This window comes from Cyrtonyx montezumae, unplaced genomic scaffold, assembly GCF_038088225.1.
Source record: "Cyrtonyx montezumae isolate F1298 unplaced genomic scaffold, pur_monq_1.0 scaffold_23, whole genome shotgun sequence".
NCBI classification, from domain to species: Eukaryota; Metazoa; Chordata; class Aves; order Galliformes; family Odontophoridae; genus Cyrtonyx; species Cyrtonyx montezumae.
This window is the reverse complement of record NW_027071970.1, coordinates 11,285,095-11,307,262: the sequence shown is the minus strand read 5'-3', so window position 1 is coordinate 11,307,262 and position 22,168 is coordinate 11,285,095. Positions and strand designations below refer to the sequence as shown.

Sequence of the window (22,168 nt, the reverse complement as noted above, 5' to 3'; positions counted from 1 at the left end):
GGGCTAAAGCTGCAGCACTGGGGATGCCCTGCTGCCACCTAATGCCAGGCAGTGCTTAAAGCTTTTCAGGTTGCGTTGCCAGGGTTTTACCCAGCTTCTCTTCTCGTCCTTTCATCACATTGATATAAAACCAAAGCTTTGTAACACTGCTGCTAGGGCAGGAGGGATGCAGGAAAGCTCAAAGTGGCACCAGGAGCACGGTGACCCCCACCCAATCCTCTCCCCTTCGGTGCCAAAGGGGTGTGGGGACCAAACAAAAGAGGCTGGTAACTTTTAAGTTTAGTAAAATCATTTATATACACTGATGTGTAATATTTACAATATAATACTGATCAGAAATAAACTAACATGTTACAGGTAGCACTGAAAAGGAGAAATGCAAACGTTGGGGTACACAGGAGTTGAACGTGGCAGATGAGGACAGATTCAGATTTCTGAAAGAAAAATGTCAAGTTGTGAGAGCAAACAACTTTGCCATGTTGCTCTTTCCAATCTTTCTCCTAGTCAATTTCTTCTAACCTTTTAATATACACACCTTAAATAATCAAGTCACGGGATAAGTCAGATATACAGTTTTGAAAAAGTCAAACGATTTCCAAGACTTTTCTCTTAAATAAAATTCTAGGAAAACAAACAAACCCACCGACACAGCTTTCCCATATCCTTTTAGTGTTGTTTTTTTTTACAAAGAATGTCTTCTTTGTTCCCACACAACCCTTCCATCTCAAGGTATTTACAATATTCACAGTCTGCTGTAAAGTATCAGTAGATTAATTACCACTAAAAGGCTACACAGCCCAGACAAGGCGTCCTGCATTTACACCAGCAGAAAAAAAACACGGAAGTATCGCTTTAAAATATGCAAATGAGATCAATTCAAGCATTTGATTTTGAAATCTAAAAGTTAACTTTTTCAAGAGAAAAAGAATTAACTTTGTCCCAGAATTAAAACCATCCGACCTTGAATTTCCCTCACGTGTCCCTTCCCTCCTCCGTTTTACATCAGGCCACTCTCAGTTCTCAGACACCAGAATCGACAGCAAACCCATAAAAAGCAGTTCCTCGTCACAAAAGCCCTTAGAAATGAGACTTCCTTTCAGACACCAGAACACAATCACAAGTGCACCCGCTCCCGTCAGTAACTGCTCCTGGTAGTACAGAAACAGGCCAAGCAATTCCTGCAGAGATCACACACCAGCACACGAGCCTTGCTGTGTTTAGCACCAGATCAGTCTGCCAGAGAGCAGTTCTGTCTCAGTCTCATGCTCCCCCAGATGCCCCCATGCTGCTCGGAGCTGATGAGGCTGTGGCATGGCATAGCTTGCTGCGTGCACGGTGCGTTAATCCGAGCAGCTACAGCCTGAGTCACATTTCTGCTTGGAAGTTCTGGCTCCCAACGAAGTGCCAGAGCGTTTTCCTCCTCAGAGGGCAGGGCTGCAAAGCATTTCTGTGGGGAATTTTCTACACTCCTATTCAAGCTCCCGGTGGTGTCCTTGTTTATTTATTTTCCATACTTAAAAGTTCTCATACCATGGGGTATTCCCCCCCACAAGAAAACAGATTTCGAGTTAAAAAGGAAATATCTACACATTTCAAGACTGTGTGGATGCTGAGACAATCTGGTATTTAGGACAAGGACAGAAATGCATATATGGCCTACAAACTTGCTGATGCAAGATCAAGAAATGACAAATACTCATCTCCTGTCAATTCCCTACAGCTGTCATCGATGCAAGTCAGTACACAAATATTCCATGCAGTGTCACAAGTGCAATTGTGGCTTATGTCAAAACTCCCTGTTTCCATCAGAGAAAGAGATGGTCAGCTAGGGACTGTGGTTCTCACTCTGCAGCAAATCAGGCATTGGAAAACTGTCAACAGGATTAAAAGAAAGCTGAGGAAGAATGGGAAATGAAATATCTCCTTCATGTAGAAAAAGTGAGTTACCGCTTACAAAACTGTATAGAAAGAGTCAGACAGTGGTCTGCCATCCAAGCTAAAGGTTACAAGGAGGTCTGTCATAGAAAAGAGACAAAAAAGTAGGAGGCTGGACTGCCATAAGAGGAAACTGGGAGATTCATGGCTCAAGTTTGTAAATGTAAACCCAAAGTTAACGAGCTATGAAATATAACAATAATGTTCAAGAGTCGTTACTAAGAGCCCTGAATTGGCACTTCAGTCTGCAGACCAAACTCATTCGACGTCTGCACAGGTTTAGTACCAAAATATCTCTATAAAAAGCCTTCGACCAGTCTCAAGAGAAAGAAAAGTGTCAGAAGGTAGAAAACTAGAAATATGTACAGAATCTTTTCATTCGTCTGTTTCAGTTAAAATAAAAAAAGCAGCTTTTGGAGCCAATGTTCCAAACTCGTGTAAGAATCTGCCCTGGACAGCCTCGTGGTCCAGGCAGTGTAAGGACGTGTGTCAAGGAGCAGCCCTGCATCTGTGGCTCCGCCAGGAGGAGCTCGAAGGCCTCAAAGAGATGGGGAGCTTGGACTCCAGAGGGTGACACAAGAGAAGGGTCACTGCGACCCTTGCCACAATGATCTCTTTCAAACAAGAGGATAAGTCAGAAACAAAGTGTTGGATCTTCTAGAGAGGAAAGAATAGGGTGGAAACACACGCAGCTTCCGACCTGGAGACGAAACAAATGGACCCCATACTTACTGTTGTCTGTAGAAGATCCCACCAGGAAATAAAAATAACTTGTACGTAAGTAACTAGAACATTCTTTGATTCTCCTGTTGAAGAGTATGACAAGAAGAGGAGCCTGATGCTGAATGGCCATGAGGCCATAAAGAAGGTCTGAGGAAGATGGGTTACAGGAGAAAGAAAGGCAGCTACTGATCAGAACTGAAAAACGCTGCTAGCTCATGGACTCAGGTGCCCTTGGCAAGGCCAAGCGTGGCTCTGGGGTCATCTAGCAGAACAGAAGGCTATTTTGTTGCCTCTACATAAAGACATAAATTTAGGTGCAAAGGATAGCTATGAAGTTTGTATTTCACAGCACTTGCTTCAAGTACTTACTGAGCAGGGCGTTGAGAAACTGGCTGTCTTTGTCATATATATAGTGACTGCAGCTGGCTGTATGTATAGCAGATGGAAGGCAGCTTCTGCAACTGGTTATTAAGAAAAAGAATGGTTTTTAACAATATCATTTGCCCCATCTGGGGGACTTAGGATTAACAGTACATAAGTGATCATATATACCTCAAGGAACGGAGTTTTAAAAAAATATTACAGTACCAATGATTTTTTTTTTTGTATCTACATCTATACAGCATTTTCAAGCAGTATGGAAATTTAATGAAATAATTATGATTTATTAATTTACATAAAAATACTTTTTACAGTTAAAGAATAAATCTTAAATGGTAAAAAATAATAATAATAATAATAAGATTAAGAAGCTCCAGCTATTGAGAGTCATGGGAGTTTGTCTGCTCTTCAATAACTTGTTTTACTATTTCTGCCAGTTTTAGTCGATCCACTTTGTCTGTAAATCCTCTGCCTGAAAGGGAAAGAAGAGGTAGTCAGCATGTGCTGGGCACAAGAAGGAAAGTCACTACCGTTGGCTGGACACAAAATACACTTAGGACAACGTTTGCAGGGCCATCAAAATGAGTTAAGATCTCTGGCTCTGCTTAAAACAAACAAACAAAAAAAAAAACAAAGAAGGAAGAGGCATGGCCAGGCTGCAAACCTGGCTGCCACTGTGCTGTTTTGTCACGGAGCCATCTCAACAGTCCCAAAAGCAGCTGGCCTGGTTTAATTCCATTTCCTCCCTAAACTGAGCAGAAGAGATGTTGTGCTGATAGAGATAAGGGCAGCAGCCTCCAAGAGAACTGGGGTAATAGACAGCTGGAAGGGAACCAGCTGAAGCAGTTTCTAACGTGAAGATCTATCTGTGCTCGGCTCCTGAACAACTCGGTGCCTTTGCAAGCTCCACCCTGGACCTCCAACAGGAATTTTAAAGAACTTCAAGCCTCACTTCTAAAACATCCATGCTGGAGAAGGGCTGTAACCTACGTTAGGCTGGCACAGACTCAGATCTGTTTCCATTTCCGTGTAATGAGGTCCCTGCTCCCACCCTCTCTTCCCAGGGCAGAGCAGTCTCACCATTCCAGCTGAAGCTCTGCAGAGTGTCTCGCAGCAGCTTACACTCCCGATTATACTTCCACGCCTCCTGCATCACTTCATTCAGCTTCTCATCCTCATTCTCCCCTGATTAGGAGAACAAAGATAAACAGGAGCCCTGTCAGTCTGCCTTTGAGCAGCATCCAGAGCTTAGTAAACATTATGTTCAGTTATTCCCCCTTGCCTCATGCAAACTAGGAAACTCTCCTGAAGGCAAACACTCCTGTTTGGAAGTTAACAGCTCCACATGTTGCTGTGGACACTATGTACTATGCATGCACCAAAACTACAGTCCACAGAGAACATCCTCTCGAGACAGAGTGGGATGGACTGTCAGTACTGACACAGACTGATCCCGAGGCACAGGATCAGAGCCTGATGTATTTAGGAACATAACTTTCTTAAAAGTGGCAACCTTTACCAGCCTGTGGTAGAATGCACTGAGCAATCACATCTCTGAGCTTTTCCAGAGCCACATTGGAATCATTACTTCCATTCTCCGGGTCATGGATGTAAACACCATCCTTTGGTTTAGTGCTGCAAAAGAACAAGGAAGGAACAATTACGTTCTGAATGCAAATCATGTCTGTTACTTGTTGCATAACTGTACCAGTAGAGCACTCTCTCTCACTGTCTGGAAAGCTGTGAAAAGGGAGCCAAATTTAGCATTAATTATTACAACATTCTGCATTCTGAGACCATGAAGAAAAATAAATGTTAATTCAAATTAATTGAAGGGTAATCCTAAAACTGATCATTCTATTTATCGAATAGGTAACCCGAACAAAGAGAGCTTAGCTGACTTTTTTTTTTGTTTTGGTAAATAAATGTTAAGATCTGAAAGAAAATCTGCAATACTTTCTCCCATGTTGCCCTCCCTTCTCAACATCAGACTCATCTTCTCGTGGTGGATCTGTCCCACTGTCATATAACAGAATAATTACTCCATCTCCTTCCTCACTGCCATATCTTGGAGTGGGCACCATATCGTGCAAGTTATGACTTGCTCTGACTGCCCACTTCTGCATGAAGAGCGTGGCAACCAAATCAGAAACTGAATGAACCTGTAACGTGTTTAAAGTCACTCTCCAAGCATCACAGCTGCCTACATTCTGATCTTCCAAAAACAGCTTTAGAGAGTTACCCCAGTAATTTCCTTTTGCGCAGGATAGGGTTGTTGACGGAGTGAAGGGGTTTGAGACTGACTTTGAGGTCTTGGATTCTCATGTTTGCAAGCTGTTCTGCATGAGCCTGTTGTATCCCTGCAACCATTGCCTGGAATGAAAAGAATTATGCTTTGTGAATTAATGGACAGTGTTAGCTTAGCTATGGCCACGATGTGACAGAAAGCCCTCAAACCGCCCAGGAGCAATCCAGCTCCAATGTGCAACAGTCTTGATAAAACAGAACGTGGTTTAAACCTTGTCCATCATCAGCTGGGCAGAGGGCAGGATGTTATCCAGTGCTTCAGTGGAGTTGAGCCAGGGATGGTCCAGCACACCTTCGATGGTCAGCCGCTCCTCTGGTTTGACCTTCAGCAACCTGGGAGAGGAAGCCATCAGTCCATAAAGAGCTCTTTGTGAATGCACAACGCACAGCCCCGTGAGATCAGAGCACTTAGCCATCTCTAGATGCTAGAAAGACCACAAAAGAAAATGCTCCTAATAACCAAAACCTTCAGCCCACCTCAAGGCAGCCCGACCTTCCATCAGCCTCACTGAGCCTTGCCACGGCGATGTCTTAACGCAGTCCCAGCTCATCCAGCTACAGTCAGCAATTCAGTGCAAAGAAAGGCACTGAAGGCCGTTTGGGTAATACCTGCATTCAGCTGAACTCTACATTCACATCCTCCCACGTGGGAAATCATCTTCCAGACAAGCTGGAAATGATCCAGACCAACACACCATAGAAACGCTTGTCTGAAGCTCATCTGCATGACAGTCTATATGCAGACCAAGGACTCCGGGCATGGTAAAGTAAAGCTAAGTTTCAAAGCTCAAAACCTGTTTCCTGAATTAAGTGCTTTCACTGGGCAACCCCTCTGCTTTTCTTTTTCCCCCTCTGAAGCCTCAAATAATGGATGCTTTGGCAAGCTACAGCGACTCAGAATGAAAAGGAACATTATTCTGAAATGTCTGAAAAGCCCACTGAATTAAACATTACTGAAAAGACCCCCTGGAAAGAGACCATGCAGATAAACCCACGTTCCCACGATAAGCACAACTGTTTAATAAAAAAATAACCTTTCACACAGAGTGCTGACAAGTATTCCAAATGTTTAAATTAAGAACAGAACGAGTTGATCAGTTTGTCACACTTTCTCAGCCAATACTCCAAATCAGCTTCCTGGCTGCACAGCAGAATTGTTTAATGTACCAAGAAAGTGGAAATCACTTTTACAGAACGTCAGCAGGACCACAGGCTGCCTCATAACATTTCACTTACAAGGCCATGCTGCCAAACAGGCTGTCAGTTCAGTGTTAATCCAAGACACATGCCTTCCTTTGCCATCAGTTTTCTATGTCCCCATCTATACTTAAGCAGCCCCACTTGTAAAGCTTGGGGTCAGAAATCAATTTGACACGCTTGGAGGGAAATGGTCTTCTGAATGCAAAATAGGACCTCCAGAAGCAAGCCTTCATGTGAATAGTGCATACATAAACAAATGTAAAGTCCTCCAAGATAATATAAATGCTAAACATATTCCCTGCACTGGAGCAGAAATTTCACTGCAGTGTAATCTGTAATTTATTTGGTGAAAGATTTGGGCTCTCCTGTGCTGCTACAAACAGGACTCAGCCCCCTTCCCAAACTATGGTAAGACCTTGGAGGTTTTAGATTACATCACAAAAGACAGCAACAGTTTAAAATTGCTTAACAGATTGATTTTTTTCCTATCCCCATTGCTTTTATTCTTCCAGTTCCCCTGGTGATACAAAGGCAATAAATCCCCTTTGCTTTTAAAAATATTAAGTGAGGTCAGGACAGATTCAGTGTCACATTCCTGCTTTCAGAAAGGACCACTGGATCACAATGTTTGAAATACTTCACATGAGAGACATGCACTGCAGGAAAACCAGCTCCCAAGCAGCATTTAGAATAAAATACCCACAAAAAACCTCATCTCATGGTCTGACACCTTGTGACAGATCTTAACCTCTCTTCAGACTCCTCTGAAACTGTGTATTAGTGACAGGGTTCTGAGGGAGAAAGCTACTGGTGGACTCCTCCTGTGGAGCCACCCAACTGCCCTTTGGTTTTAAAGGAGTTTGGACATTCCCACAGGAGATGTACACCTGGAGTGCCCACAGGAGTGCAGTCAGTTACAGAATAAAACCACAGCGTGCTCTAGAAACTTTGGGTTCATCAGAAGTTGCACAAAGACAGAGAGAAAAGAAGAGGGGGGGGGGGAAGTATTTACCAAATTTATTTTGTGCTGAACATAGGATTTTTTTTCTGCCATATGTGCTGCAGACGATTCACCCCACTGCTGGAAAAACAATCCCTTTGTGATAAGGCACTGACAAAGTGATGTTGCGAGTTCTTAACAGAAGCACAGAGCAATACAACATTTCCCTCCACTGACTCACTTTCGCACAATGTCTTTCGCCATTTCTGAGATCTGGCTCCACTCTTCCTCTGGGAATTCAAAACTTCCTGTCATGATCTTTTTCCGCATGTCCTTTGGAATTGTCCGACTGTGGTGTTTGGAGTAAAACGGAGGGTATCCACACAGCATCACGTAAATAATGACACCCAGGGACCACAAGTCACAGCTCTGAAAGCAAGGAAACCATCACTGTGGGGTGTGATTTGCAGCAAGCAGCAGTGCACCTACGTTAAATGTTCTACACGGGTCCCTACGGACACAGGAGAGCAGCTCCAAAAGAAAAAAGCACCTGAGCATCCTCATGGATTTGTTCTTCCTTCTCTCATAGGGCCATAACTCCATTAGAAATGTTTCCCAAGTATTTTTCTCTCCCCCTTAGCTGCTGGATGTTGTATTATTTCCTTCAAGAGTGTACCAGCTCACTATTTCTACCCGCTCGTTTGGTATAAAAGTGTATTTGAAATTATCTTTCTGGCAAATATGCAAGCTCAAGGGAACTCCATGCTGCCAAGCTGAACTCCTCCAGCACTCGAGCCATCCTTCTTACAGAATGAGCTCCTGTGACTCTGTGCTGGGCAATGGCAACACGCATGGAAACTGCAGTGTGTCAGAGGCCGGAATGAGCTGTGTATTATTAATTACCTCTCATGAAAGCTGAACCCTCAGCTCTGAATGTCAGAACAGAATTCAGAATATGATTCAGTCATTTTTTAAGAATGTGATACTAGAGGATTAAAAAAACAAAAAAGGAATCTGGATATCCACGTGTTCACAACCACTCTGAAGAAGGGAAGTGGATTATAACTTCCCAGACTTTGAAGCACATCCTGAGATGTGCAGCTCCGGTATCAGTCGGTGCAGGCTGGGGCTGGAAGGTCTGGCTCTGCATGGGTCACCCACCTGCAACATTTCTTATATTTCCTTCCTGCACTCGTGCAGGGATCTTCTTTTTTTACTGGTTGGTTTTCAGCCCTGTCATTCCTTCAGGGGACTCCTGATGGCTTATGGCAACACGAGGAGGGTCAGGAATGAGCAGCCAGGATAATCCTGAGCTCCAGCCAGGTGCAGGTGGCTGTGAAAAGCTACCTAAGGGCAGATTTGGGGATCTGAGGGGCTGGAGAGGTTCTGCAATCAGTTCCATAGCCATAAGCCTGTGCAGCTGCTCAGCACCACACCGTCCCTGGGGACAGATGCTGCAGTTCTGGTCACGGAGCCATGTGGACATACTTGGCAAAATGAAACCCCAGCTCCCAGGGCTGGTTCCTGACTGGATCAGCACTGACCCAGAAAGATGTGACTGTTTCCTTCCAGAGGGAACACACCTGGATCAGCTCTTACTGATCATTAAACCACAGGCTTCATTTTTGGCTGTTATAAAACACACAAATGTTGATGATGGAGAAGTCCAGAGTCACTCCACACAGATGTTTGTGTCAGCCAGGTGGATCTAGAAATCATAATTGCTATTCAGCCACATACTTTTTACTGCTTTTCTAGTGACTAGGGATTATTTCTAACGACACCAATAGGATTGTAGGTGTGCATGTAGGAAACATGTGCCTAAATCTAAATTCGTTCTGGTTGTGCTTCTGAGATTTTATTTTCCAAGAGTCAGCCTCCTCTACTATGACAGAAACACACATTTGATTCAAGGCACACACAGCTTAACAAAAATACTCAGGAAATCACAGATGTGTTTGTTTCTCTGATTTACATCTGTGGGATGGAGCTGCTGCTGCTGAAGGTGAATCACAGGCCTTTCTGCCAGGCTCTGACTTGCTGTGGAAGGACAGGGTACCTGGAAGTTTAGCAAAGTCTGTCTGGGGAAACCATACATAGGCCAGAAGTTGCTTTTGCAGTGAGTCACCCTTGGCAAGGTAAGGATGAGGCTGTTCCTTTCCACTCAGTGCCACCATGACTGAAAGCAGTTCAGACTACCAAATAGCACTTTGTGTACAAGAACGTGGCCCATATTTTGCTTTACTTGCCCTGGCCAAGGCTTTTTGCCTCATTACAGAGCAAACTTGTCAAACATTACAGAGCATTACCTGTCAAACTTACCAACATGAACAGTGAGCAACCAATTCCAAGTGACTCTGAACTGCACCTACCCTTTTACAATGAAAGAGAAGTCCCTCAGAGAGGGCTGCTACCTGAGATTCAACCTGCTTCAATCCACAGCAGTGCAATACGTGACCCTCCCTCATAGGGGAAGAGATGCTGATATGGAGGAAGATGTTTTGTAACGACCAAGAAGGAGTCCAGTCTTTCAGGACTCCACCAAGACTCCAGCAGCAGTTGTCACTGCCCATGGCCTGCTGCTACAGGCAATGCAATGTGCTATCAGTCATTTGGCAGAAGAGCCCTGATGCAGACAAGACACCATCACAACTGTCTGACCAACATGGCCTGAACAGTGCTTTGCACATCCAGAAACTGCAGCTGACAGCAGTGAGTAGGATTCATTTGAATCAGCTCTTTCTGGAGATTGAAGAACTTCCCACCTGGTCTCTCAAAAATCTCATTAACATTTTAGTGCTCCTGCTAACAGCGAGTGCATATTTTCCCTTTAATTGGAGGATCGTTAATTAGCCTTGGACCAAATGTCCATTCCATTATTCACTCCATCAGAAAAAACACAGATTGACTTCACTACACCCTTTAGCATGTCACTTCTAACCTGACTGAGAAAGACAGCTACCTACATGTACCAGTTCTCCCAGTCAACTGAATGAAACCTGGGCTGGCCGTAGCACATTTAAGGGGAGAAATACCAGCACAGATGTGAGCACTCTATTCCTTCTTTCAGAACAGCTGAATAAGCCACACATTTGAGAAAAACAGCCCCAAAGATATTACCTTCTTATAGCTGAAGATACATACATATACCAGAAAGCAAGCAACATGATGTTTTCGTCCAGCTCCCTTTTTTAACTCAGTCTGAGATGTCTGGCTAGTTAGATGTATGGCTGTCACAGAGACCTGAACTGCTCCTGGCTGAAAGTGTGTGAAATTTGTGGACAATAAAGTTTACTGTCTTAGGTAATAAATGCACTTATAGACTACTTTTACAGCATCTGAATCCGTGGAGGGAAAAAAAACCCAACAACAAAATGCTCTGAAGGCACTGACATGCAGAGTGCCTTATAGCTTACCTTGTTGTATGTGTAAGGTGTTGGAGAGGTGGGGATAATGCCAGATTTTTCTTTCTGATGCCGCCTTTGTGCCTCCAATACCTGTTGCCATGAGAGCAGAAGATTGCAAAACACACACAACTTACAATGATGCCCATGACAAAGATGTCTGATTCTTTTCCTTTGGTGGCCTTACAGCTCCTGAATGCTCTGCTGGGTTCAACCTGTTCTTCCTAAGACTGAATGCAGCTAAGTGGGTAAAGAAGCACTACAAAAACCAGCCTGTCTCTAACTATAAATTACATCTTAATGCATAATGACAAGGGGGCCAAGTCAAAGTCAATTGGTAAATCTCTGACGTTGCCCTCCTCCTAAGCAATTGCCTTTACAGAACGTTACTGTTTCACCACAGTCACTTTGAATGCAATCTTGTATGAGCCTGAGCTACAAGGATTGTGAAGCAGGGACTTTTCCAAGCCAACTACACAGTCTGGGAAATCTGGATCATGATCTCCTATTCTGATCAGTGTATCACTGTAGCATTCAGTCTTTAAAGGTTGCTTCTAAACATATACTCAAGACACCAACGTGCAGAAGCTTTTAATAAGACCGCAAGGGCTTATAAAGTTAGATGATTTTGAGTGCACATGCCAAAGGACATTATCCCCCAATAACTTAGAACTGTAATCATTTGTTACCTGAGGTGCTACGTAATACGGAGTGAACTGTGGTGTCATCAAGTCACCTTGGTCTACTTTGGCAAATCCAAAGTCACACAATTTAACAGGTGCATCCTAAAATGAGACGTTGCATTACAAAATCAGCTTTTCTACTACATCCTTAATGCTTCCTACTCATCTTACCTTCTACCCCATGCATTCCTGTTTTATATTTATACACCTATCATCCCACAAAGTAGATAGAAGATGATAAACCAATCTTTGCAACAACCATTTTTGTTTTTTAAGGCACTCTGTGTCAAAGCAGTTGCCCTCTCTGCTTTGGAAAGAGCCAAATGCAAGGAGGTCACTGCAGCTACAACACATGTATAAAACATCCTTACTACATGAGAGGCAGAGAGGATTTTCCCCATGGCCACACAGGATTCTGCACTGAGGCAAAGAACCTGACCCATACTGAACAGTGGCATGGACAAACTACACCTCAAGCAGACCAGAGTATGGAAACACACAAAGCAAAAGATCATTCCTTTTTGACACCAAAATATTGCATTAATGTCAGTTTACATTTTTAAACTATTCTGAAAATCACCATTGAGCCATTTTAGGGAATTCAGCAGCCAAAAAAGTTTTAATCTTACCAAAGAGTTATCCTTGAAGAGGAGATTCTCAGGCTTGAGGTCTCTGTGTGCAATGTTTAGTGAGTGGCAATGCTGCAAAGCCAAAGCTATCTGAAAAAGGGCACAACAAATTGGCTGCAGTTACAGAACTCTTCCTTTAGCCTGGAGAAATAGTGTAGCTTTAAAAAGAACATTGCCAACATAGCCTAAGCCCCACATTTTTTAATTCCACTTGTGTACAATTCTGAGGGAAGGCAACCCTGGCTGTGCAGAGGAACAGTGCAGTAAAGCATGAAGACAGGGAGATGAAACTGACAATTTGCTACCAACTTAACAGTTACCACTCAGGGAGCTTTATTCTTTAGTTCTCGAAGGTACTTCCTGTGATCTATTCATTTCACATGGTATTACACAGAAATATATTACTTGGTTCTTTCAGTGGCAACTTCTTATGCTGCCATGGTTTAGAAAGCTGTAACCTTGTCAGGAAAGCTCTACAGACTGCATCTGAAAGTACAGCCTATTAAAGTTAAAACAAAGCATGAATACTTAAACAGCATTACTGAAACCAAAGCAAGGCAAAGGCACATGATTCTCATTTGCAAGTGTTTCTCCTGAAGGATCGTACTCATAAGCAGCACTCTGGGTGAAGTGCTTAAACAACTGCAAATTACTGTGACAGAAGAAGTTCACTGTTCACTTAGCTCAGAAACAAATATAAGAATCTCATCTCATGTTCTCTTTACTTTATTCCCTGTAGTGACTGCAGGGAATAAAGCTTTCTGGCTTGGCATCACAAGTCATCCAATAGCTTGGGCTTAAGGGAACAAACCCACCCAGAACTGAGACCTGACACTAAGGCTCCCCTCACTGAATCCCACAGAGACCCTTCAGCTTTGTCATCCTGCCTCCTCCAGCTGGATGAGTTAGTCACAGCAGATGCACTGCTAAGCCACAGATAGCCCATGGACACTAAAATATCTAGTAATAAATACTGAGCCTCTATAATCACAACATTCAAGAATGAGCTGCCTAGAGAAATGGAGAGGGAAGGATGAAATCAGAACAAACAGCACAGAAAACATGAGCTATAGCTGGGCAGTCCTCTTGGGTTCTCCCATGCTAGACAGAACTTCCACAAAACCAAGTACAGAACTCAGGTGGAAAACCATCAATGCAGCTCACATGAGTTATTGTCTGCTACCCTGCTTAAGAGCTAAGAGAAATTCTATGTCATAGCCAAGAGTGATTCTCAAACTGGAGATCAGGAGCAAGCATTTTCTGGAGAGAGCCTGTGGATGGAACACTTCCAGGACAATAGTGAGACATACAGAGAAAGACTGTGCAGGAAAGAGCTCCCTTTGGTGAAGTTCTGTAAACCATGTTAGGAAAACCACTGCTAAAAGACAGCAGACACCTGGGTCCTGACACAGAAGAACTAGCCCACACCTTCAAATTCTTCCCTTCTATTGAAACTTAGGCATCGTTAAATTATAACAAAGCAGGCAATGATCACTGGATCAGAACTGAGGATTATTTTAGCTTCTTTTTTTCCCACCCCCCTGCCCCTCCCCCCGCTCCAAGAAATTGTTCAATACTTTAGCCATTAGCATTCATGGATTTGCTTATACATGGGTGTTAACTTGCCTGCTTTGTTACTTGGCTTGCTTGCTTCTCAGTAAAGTGCCGGTGCTGGCTGATTCTGTGAAATAGTTCTCCCCCTTCCATCATCTCCATTACAATTAGGAGCCGAGCCCTGTTCAAAAGCATTTCATTTTGTTACATTAGAATTAATCAAAAGAAAAGAACAGAATTGCTAAGCTAATAACGCATACTTCACATCTACCAATGCAGGCCAAAAGAAGAGACATACTCGCTTCTTCTACGAGTTGTGCTAAGCCACTGTTTCAGTGATTTTGTCCTATAGTACATGACCTGTAGGATTTTCTGGCTCCCAGCACACCTGACTGTGAGCCAGGAGCCCATGCTGTGCTCTTCGTGCTGGGATCCCACCTCCAGCTGGAACAAACCCCATGGACACAGGCACGGGTGCATTCAGATGCACACGCTGCATCCACGCCTTCCACCTGCTTGGTTTTGGCAGCCATTGAGACACTCTAATGTGGAACTCCACCTTCAAAGAGTAATAAAGCAGGCAGAGTGCATGAAACCGAGCTGGCATAGAGCACACCTACACCTGTCTGCCCTCAGCCTTGCCTCGCTAGCTGCCTGCGTGCTGGAGATGTTTGGCATGGGGGAGGCAGGAGTTCAAGGGTCACTTTTAGTGCTTTTGAGTCTGAATACTCTGCTGTACCTCCTGATTTTAATGTACAGTTTTTCTGCCGTAATTGTGAAGGACAAAGTATAGAAATCAAGGAGATGAGAGCTGGCAGAGCCTCAAGAAACTGACTTCTTGTTCTTCTATATTTTATCCTGTCAGCCAATGCAGGTGTCACAGGCTGAATCAATGCAAAACCTCAGAAATGAAGATGTGCTCAAAACTAGTACTTAAAGATTCAAGTTGATTTAAATATGCAAAGGCCTGGGCATCAAGAACAGGAAAAAGTAAGTGTTGCTCAACTAAAGCATCATGTTTGGAAACCTCAATAAAACGTTCAGTATGGCCACACCATGATTGGAAGGGAAAAAAAACAAAACAAAAAAAGCAGACTCCACTATACCTTGACCTTAAATATGGAAAGCAAGCTGTGGGAATGAAACATGCTGTTCAATCTTACCTTGGGCTGGATTCATGTGGGAACTGCACACTGTTAGCATAAACTTCAATAATTTGAACAATGTTTGGATGTGTTGCACACATCATGTGCAGACGTACCTTAAAGAGAAGGGAAGAAAAGTTACTGCACACAGTGATGTATACCTGAGCAGCTCTGCTCCCCTCTCTGCCCCACTGCTGCTGCTCAGCACTGCTCACATGCAATATAAAATTCTCCTCCAATTCTTAAAGTATCTAGAAATATCTAAAACACCCAAAATATCCACAGAAGTAACCAACAGCCATTACACACTTGGACTAAGACAAAAAGTTTATATTTTATATCTCATGTTACAGATCACAGATCAAATCCAGCAGTTCCTGAAAAAGCCCAATCTTTAGGGCTGCTTTGTTGCTGCTCTTTTCTTCCAATGGTGCTGGGAATTCTTTTTATTTTAAGAAATTTAAAAGTAGAACTAGCTTTAAATTAGTAATAAAGATTTAAGCTGACTCATACCTTGAAATTCAAGAATAAAACCTGAAATTCCATAATCCTATTCTTCTTATGGCCAAGAGGATGAGCACAGTGCTCATGACACATGAAAGGAAACCCATCTCAGACTTTCTGAAACAGGAACCTAAGGAATGTCACCTGATTTAAAGAAACTTGGACCACAAGGTTTGATGCTCATTGTATCCAAACCTCCTTCCTCAGGGAATTTTAAAGGAGAATTCAGTCCAAAAATGGAAACTGCCTGAACCTTGGGGACAATTAGCACTTCTTTTTTCCTCACTTTCATGAAAACTTGAACAGCTGCCCATTATTCTAAACAGGCTGATGGTTCAGTGCATTGGCACTCTCATCACACAGTAAGTCACAAGCAGTATTGGTGAGCTTCTTTAGTTTCTCCTATACAGACTAACACAAACGATTTCGTGTGCAACTTGAGGCATTCTTGGCAGTTCTTACAGCAGTGACACCCAAGAGTGAGATGTGTGGAAATTACACCTCAGCTACTCGTGTTACACAGCATGGGGCAGAGGCAAAGCTCTGAAAATTCCTCTTGCACACATACAGCTCATATGGAATATCCATGGCCAGGAAGACCCGGTGTCCCCCACCCCTGTGCTCCAGGAACAAGTCTGGGGGACAAAACACAAGGAATCCTGCACAGCAAGACCTGCAGATATTAAGCCACTGCAGCAATCCTCTAAAAGGGAGAGCCTTTGTGGTGTGTCAGATGGCAGAGAACAAATAGGAACTGTACCTCATTTCTAGCTTTTGGACGATCAAGAAGGATTTTCAGTGCAAAGCGTTCTTGAGAGGATTTTTTCACGCAGACTCTGGTATTACAGCAACAAAATTCTTTGGTCAGCAAGAATGTTAAAGAGATACTTCAAGCAAACTGATGTGTAGTTACAAGGAATGCCCATAACATGGGATACACAGGGCACCATCACCATATCCCAGCCGAAAGCCTCAGCTTTTGGGCTTCCACACCACCCAAACACCTTCTGCAGAACCACCCAACACAAAGCTCTGCTTTCAGCAATGCAGGGGCACTTCAGAGCTGTGGTAATGGCTGAATATGCTCTTATTCATCCCCAAGAGCCACTTGTGATGAGAAAACCCAAAGCACACAGAGGCAGCCTGAGTGTCTCTCATGGAGGATGGTGTCTGCGATAAATCGAGTGTTTCTGCACGGGCATCCTTATTTTGAAGAGCCAGCAGCTGTGCTGCATTTTCTTTCTTTCCCTCATTTAATATTAACAACTGAATTACATCAGAGGGCAGGGCCCTATGAACAGGCAGCAAAAAGCATCGAGAGCAAAGGGATATTTTAATAAAGATTGGAGGCGGTGACAGAAAATGAATGAGAAGCCAATTGCTTCAACAGAAAGATAAATGGTGGCAGGGGACAACGGACCACCAGGATCCCACGCACGACAACTGGAAAACAAATTCCTTCTCCCAAAGGGAAGCACACTTTGTTTCCAGCTCCTGGAATGGTCACAAAGCCACACGAGGCCTGGTGCTGTGTGCACGCTCTGCTGGGCCTCACGTGAGGAGCTGAAAAAGCAGATGGTAGAGCAGCCAGTGGGCACACAGTGCTGATGGCCCTGGCATTGACATTAGGATGGGAACAGGGAGATGGGGCAGCAGAGGACACCAGTGCCTGAGCTGTGCTTCCCAGTGCCACTGGGTCACAGCCAATCCCTGGGGCTGCTTGCTTTCAGGAATAAGGCAGCAGTGAACAGAATCTTTACTTCCAGCATCCCCAGCAACAGTCAATTCCCTGCTCACACATCAGCTTCGAGTACAGAGATATTTATCAGCTTGTAGAGTCTTCAACACTGCCGTGCCTTCTGCTCTTTGCACACTTAAAATACATACTCACTTCTGCACAGCTGAGATTACATACAGATCCGCAGGTGTGTCACCTTACCTAACAGGGCCACTGATCCCAGCTCCCAGCTTCTGAGTCCAGTTAATGTTGTACTCCTCTAAAATGGAGGTTTCCTATTCAAGGGGGAGGGGAAAGAGCAAAAAAAACAAACAAAAAAACAAAAACCACATCAAAATTTCTACAGCCGTTCTCAAACCCCAGCTCAGCAGCTGATCTGTGAGATAGCAGAATGCAGACAGAGCCTGTTCTGCAGTTCTGCTTCACCTAAGAAAATTAAACCTAAGTGCAAACGCTCACAGAATATAGCTCAACAGAAAGTGATTTCTGTGCTGCTGAGAATGCTCCCCCCGGCATTTTGAAGCAGGATTATGGAGAACAGCAAATGGGATCTTGCTGCTCTAACACAGAAAGCATATAAAGGATACTTCCGCCTCCCCAGCCCTTCAATCCAGCTTTCTGCCTACAAATGATCAATTGCAAAGGCCCAGCTACAGCATTATCACATCCTTCTTGGTCACACATAATGGAAAATCTTTTTTTGTTTTGTTTTCTTCAGGTTTGCAAACCTTTGCAATCGTTATACTGCAAATTAACTGCTGCATGACTAGTTTGAGCTTGTCTGAGAACAAACCAAGCTCATATTTATAATCCCTTTGCCCAAATCCATACAAGCAGGGCTGGGGTTTGTTATGACACAGCCTGGGTGCGGCCGTGCTTAAACATGTCCTAACATTTGTGGGGTGCAAATGGCACACTGACAAACGCAGAGCGGGAGTGTGTGCACAATGGTGCTTGCACACTGAGGTCACCAATCACACACACGCTCAGAATCAGCTGCCAAAAAGCTCTGCTTTCTGATCAATTTCAAGCTAAGGAGGTGGTAGCAAAAGCTGGCTCCAGAGATGCTTAAACAAGCAAGTAAATGCTTAGAAAATTATTGAAGAGTCAACCACACGTAAGGCAACGTTTTCGGGTCAGATTTTCCCCTTACATTAATCTTCATTCAGAACTGCAGCACTTCAGCATCCATTCATGGTACAGAGGATGTGCTGCTGAAGGCACGGACAGACCCACAGGTTGAAGCCACAGTACAGGAGCTGCAGGTGAGCCCCATGCCACACTGCAGCCAAACCTCAAGCCAAACTGTTGGAAACAAAGCTAGAGGGTCTTTAAGGCAAGAGCTGAAGGGGTTAGAGAAGGAAAAGGACAGAGATGAAGGGAAAAATAATCTGAGTGGACATCGTATAAATCATAGACAGCATGAAAGGAAGAAGGTAGTTTTTAAGTGGATATTTTTTGGTGGGGTTTTAAAATAAAGAGGGGAAAAAAGCAAAGCTGAGTCTTTTCAAAATAGACAGCACTTCTTTGTGCTTCTATCAATTAAATTAACACAAATGTCACTATCCTGTGAGAAGCACATAAGGGAAAAGCCAATTTCAGTTTCCTGCTACTCAGACACAGAGAACCAAAGGCATCATAACCCCAGTGAAAGCACAATTTAAGAACAATACTGAGCAAAATTCCATTTCATATGAGTCGGGAGAACAAGGCAGAGGTATGGGAATGGCAGTGTGTGATCTATGAATCAGATGAAGTGAGAATAAGTTCTGGTAGTTCTCGGCTCCTGAAGAACAACTTCCATGACTACAGATCAGACAATTTTTAATGAAGAAAAAATGTATTTCTGGGTATTCACCGCTGTTCTAAATCAAAAGCCAACTTTTTTTCCCATGCATTTTATTTAGATTTAAATCTTCATTCAAAAGTAGCTTCACAATTTATAAAGAATAATCTAGTAATTAAGAAACATTCTTCACCATTTCCTACTGATATGAAACAATATTTTAGAACTTTGCTGCTCCTTGAAGTACAACATTGCTTCCACCTCCTAGTTCAGAAACAAGAGCCCCAAACCTAACAGCAAGACCAAGCAAAGCTGTAAATCAACACTGACTCAGAACATTCAAACAGAGTGAAATATTTGAGACGCCCTGATAAAAATCTGCACTCTAAAATACCAACATCTATTTCAACAGTGCTGCCCCAGGGCTGCCTGGGTGACCTGGCCCAGCAGTCACCTGAGGGATCGGGGCTGAGATTGAGTGATGGTAATACAATGTACTGAGGACTCTCTGTGGGCTCTCTGAGCAAAGTGTCTGCTTTCACAGAGCCCGGATGGCTTCATAATGCTTCCTTTAGTAAGATCCAAAAGGACCTACACAAAAACATCCCCTGTATTGGTACTTGCCACCTTCCCTGTTACTTTATCTTTACAAAGCTCATTGGGTTCTGATAGTGATAGGACATGGGGTAATAGATTTAAAGTGACAGAGGGGAGATTTAGCTTTGACATTAGGAAGAAATTCTTCAACATGAGGGCAGTGAAGCTCTGGTACAGAGAAGGAATAGGATGCCCTATTCCTCTAAATGCCCAAGGCCAGGGTGGACAGGGTCCTGGGCGATCTGATACAGTGGGTGGCAACCAGCCAGCCCACAGCAGGGGATGGATCTAGGTGATCTTTAAGGTCCCTTCCATCCCAAGCTATTCCATGATTCTGTGATTCATTCTACTAAAAAAATAAAACAAAAATAAAAATAAATCAGTACAAGAGAAGTCCAACACAGCTCTTCACTACTGAAGTCCAGATTGATTTAAAAGACAAGGCTTTTGCATTTTGAACAAAACAAACTGAAAGTGAGAAGAATTCTGAGCTCAGTGTTCAGACAGCTTAGGCTGCAACCTAACCACAAGATCCAGCACCAGGCTGACATGCTGGCTCCCTGCTTTGCAGTCAGTCACAGTGGAGCTGGAGCTGCACTCCAGATGATTAACAGTTTTTAAATACTTCTCTTGTATTTCATAAAAAGATCTACATCAGAGCTTTTGGAGTTAAAGAAAAAAAAAAAAAGCAACAAAACACTGCTGTGTGGGAGCAGGGACAGTGCTGTGGCTATTCCTGCCCAAATCAGCTCAGAGTGGTTCAGATGGAGAACAGATTCAGAAAAGTACTTTGGGTTACAGGCACCCATATGAACGCAGAATTTACTTCAGTCATATCTTAGAGAAGGCTCCAGGGTGACCCCATTGGGGCCTTCCAGGACTTGAGGAAAACTTATAAGACCAAGTTTTTACATGGACAGTTAGTGACAGGACATGGGGCAATGGATTTAAACTAAAAGAGGAGAGATTTAGGTCAGATGATAAGATGAGATTCTTTAGCAGAAGGCACTGAGGTCCAGCACTGCCCAGAACTGTGGATGCCCCATCCCTGGAGGTGCCTGAGGCCACAGATGAGCCCTGGGCAGCCTGAGTTGAGGGGGTACTCAGCCCACAGCAGGGGTGGGGCTGAGCAGCATAAAGGTCTCTTCCAATTCAAACCATTCTATGATTCTTTCAGGCATTTTGCAGAGCTCTCTGCCCCACACGTACTACGTTATAATTCAGGTTTGAATGGATTTCTGCCTGCAGGTGTAAGTTCTGTGTTTTAAGGTGGTGACAGCAGCAGAAGCTGCACTGACTGTGCACACATCACTCGCTGAACGCGCAGCATTCTCCAACTAACCCTCTGTATCCTTTTCACTGCCTTTAGCGAGTCAATCAGTACTTTAAACGACTCCTATTTCAAACTTTTCCCACTGCTTCCCCCCAATCCCTCCTGCCTAACCCGGACATCAGCTCACGGGAACCCTCGGTGCTGCTCTCCCGTCTGTCAACGGTCCCTCCCAGGGGACCGAGAGAGGCGACAGCAGCTGGAGCCCCGCGGGCACCGAGAAGCGGCCACCGGGGCCCGCCGCGAGGATGCCGAGAGCCGCTCTTTACCTTGATCGCTTTATCCATTTCGGGATCTCCCGACATCCTCCCGCCGGGCTCCGGGAGCCGCCGGCCCGTCCCCACCACAAGCCCGGGGGCCAAGGGCCGGAGGAGCAGCGGGCACGGGGCCGCGCTAGGCGCCGGGCAGCCCCGGGGGAGCCTTTGTGGCCGAGCCGCAGCGCCTCATCCCCGGCCGACCGGACCGGAGGGGGCCGGGGGAGCGCCGCAAGAAGGCCGCGGCCGGGCCCAGCGTCGCCGCTCAGCCCCGGAGCCGCCGCCGCCACCCGAGAGCCGCCGCCGCCGACCGGGAGCCGGACATCGCCGGCACTGCGAGCCGGACAGCCCCGCCGGACCGCGCAGCCCGCCGCGGAGTTCTCGTTGCCGCCGCGCTCGTTGCGAGGGGCTGCTCCGAGCTCCCCGCTTGCTCTCGGCTCCCACCGGAGAATTTTAGGATCCCCCCCAGAGTCGGCGCGGCGGTTTACAGGCGAAGGGCGGCCAGCCCTGGAAACGCGACAGAGCAGTGAAAGCCCCCGAGGGGCCTTCCAGGGGCCGGCGTTCACTAGTGACGTTAAAGCGCGCAGCTCCTCACGGGGCGAGGCGAACGAAGTCTCGCGAGATGTTGAGTGCGCGCGGTTGGCGCCTCTCGCTGTGATGCGGTGCGAAGAGCGCGGGCGGAGCGAACGACGAAGGAAAGGGGAAGCGACGCAAAACTGCCCGAGTGCTCGAGGCTCTGCTCGGACTGCTACCTCAAAACGCTCCGAGAGAAGGTAGGGCCAGCGTTCCTGAGTATTCATTGCGAGCAGGTACAAACGAGAGTGGGGGGGAGCAGCTGGGAGTCAGCTCGCACCTCAGGGTCCACCTCAGGTTACCTCAGGCTGTACCGCTGTGCTCCTCGCCTGTGGTACACACAGCAGCACCCGAAGAGCAGCTGCTAGCTCACAAAGAGCTATAATGAACCCCACTGCTGGCTAGGCAAGCATCTAAATGGGTTTTTTTTTGGGGGGTGGAGGGGCTGGGAGCACATTCATCAGCTACAGCTGCAACAGGAGTAC

General features: G+C 45.0%; 1 protein-coding gene across 2 annotated transcripts; it reads right to left on the bottom strand.

Annotated features, from left to right (window-relative positions):
• Positions 1-3,298: 3,298 nt before the first annotated feature.
• On the bottom strand, positions 3,299-21,413 carry MAPKAPK5 (MAPK activated protein kinase 5). Of its 2 annotated transcripts, none has more exons than XM_065739257.1 (14): positions 21,126-21,413; positions 17,345-17,418; positions 16,166-16,241; positions 14,920-15,017; positions 13,825-13,937; positions 12,203-12,288; positions 11,580-11,675; positions 10,903-10,983; positions 7,728-7,915; positions 5,559-5,679; positions 5,282-5,412; positions 4,553-4,674; positions 4,120-4,224; positions 3,299-3,511 (listed from the first exon to the last, which is right to left on the bottom strand). In XM_065739257.1, exons 1-14 carry the CDS (start codon positions 21,159-21,161, stop codon positions 3,417-3,419), a joined length of 1,422 nt encoding a protein of 473 aa, XP_065595329.1. In that variant the 5' UTR covers positions 21,162-21,413; the 3' UTR covers positions 3,299-3,416. The 2 variants fall into 2 exon arrangements, with proteins under 2 accessions (XP_065595329.1, XP_065595330.1); XM_065739258.1 differs by having other exon boundaries at positions 4,559-4,674; positions 21,126-21,411.
• Positions 21,414-22,168: the final 755 nt, after the last annotated feature.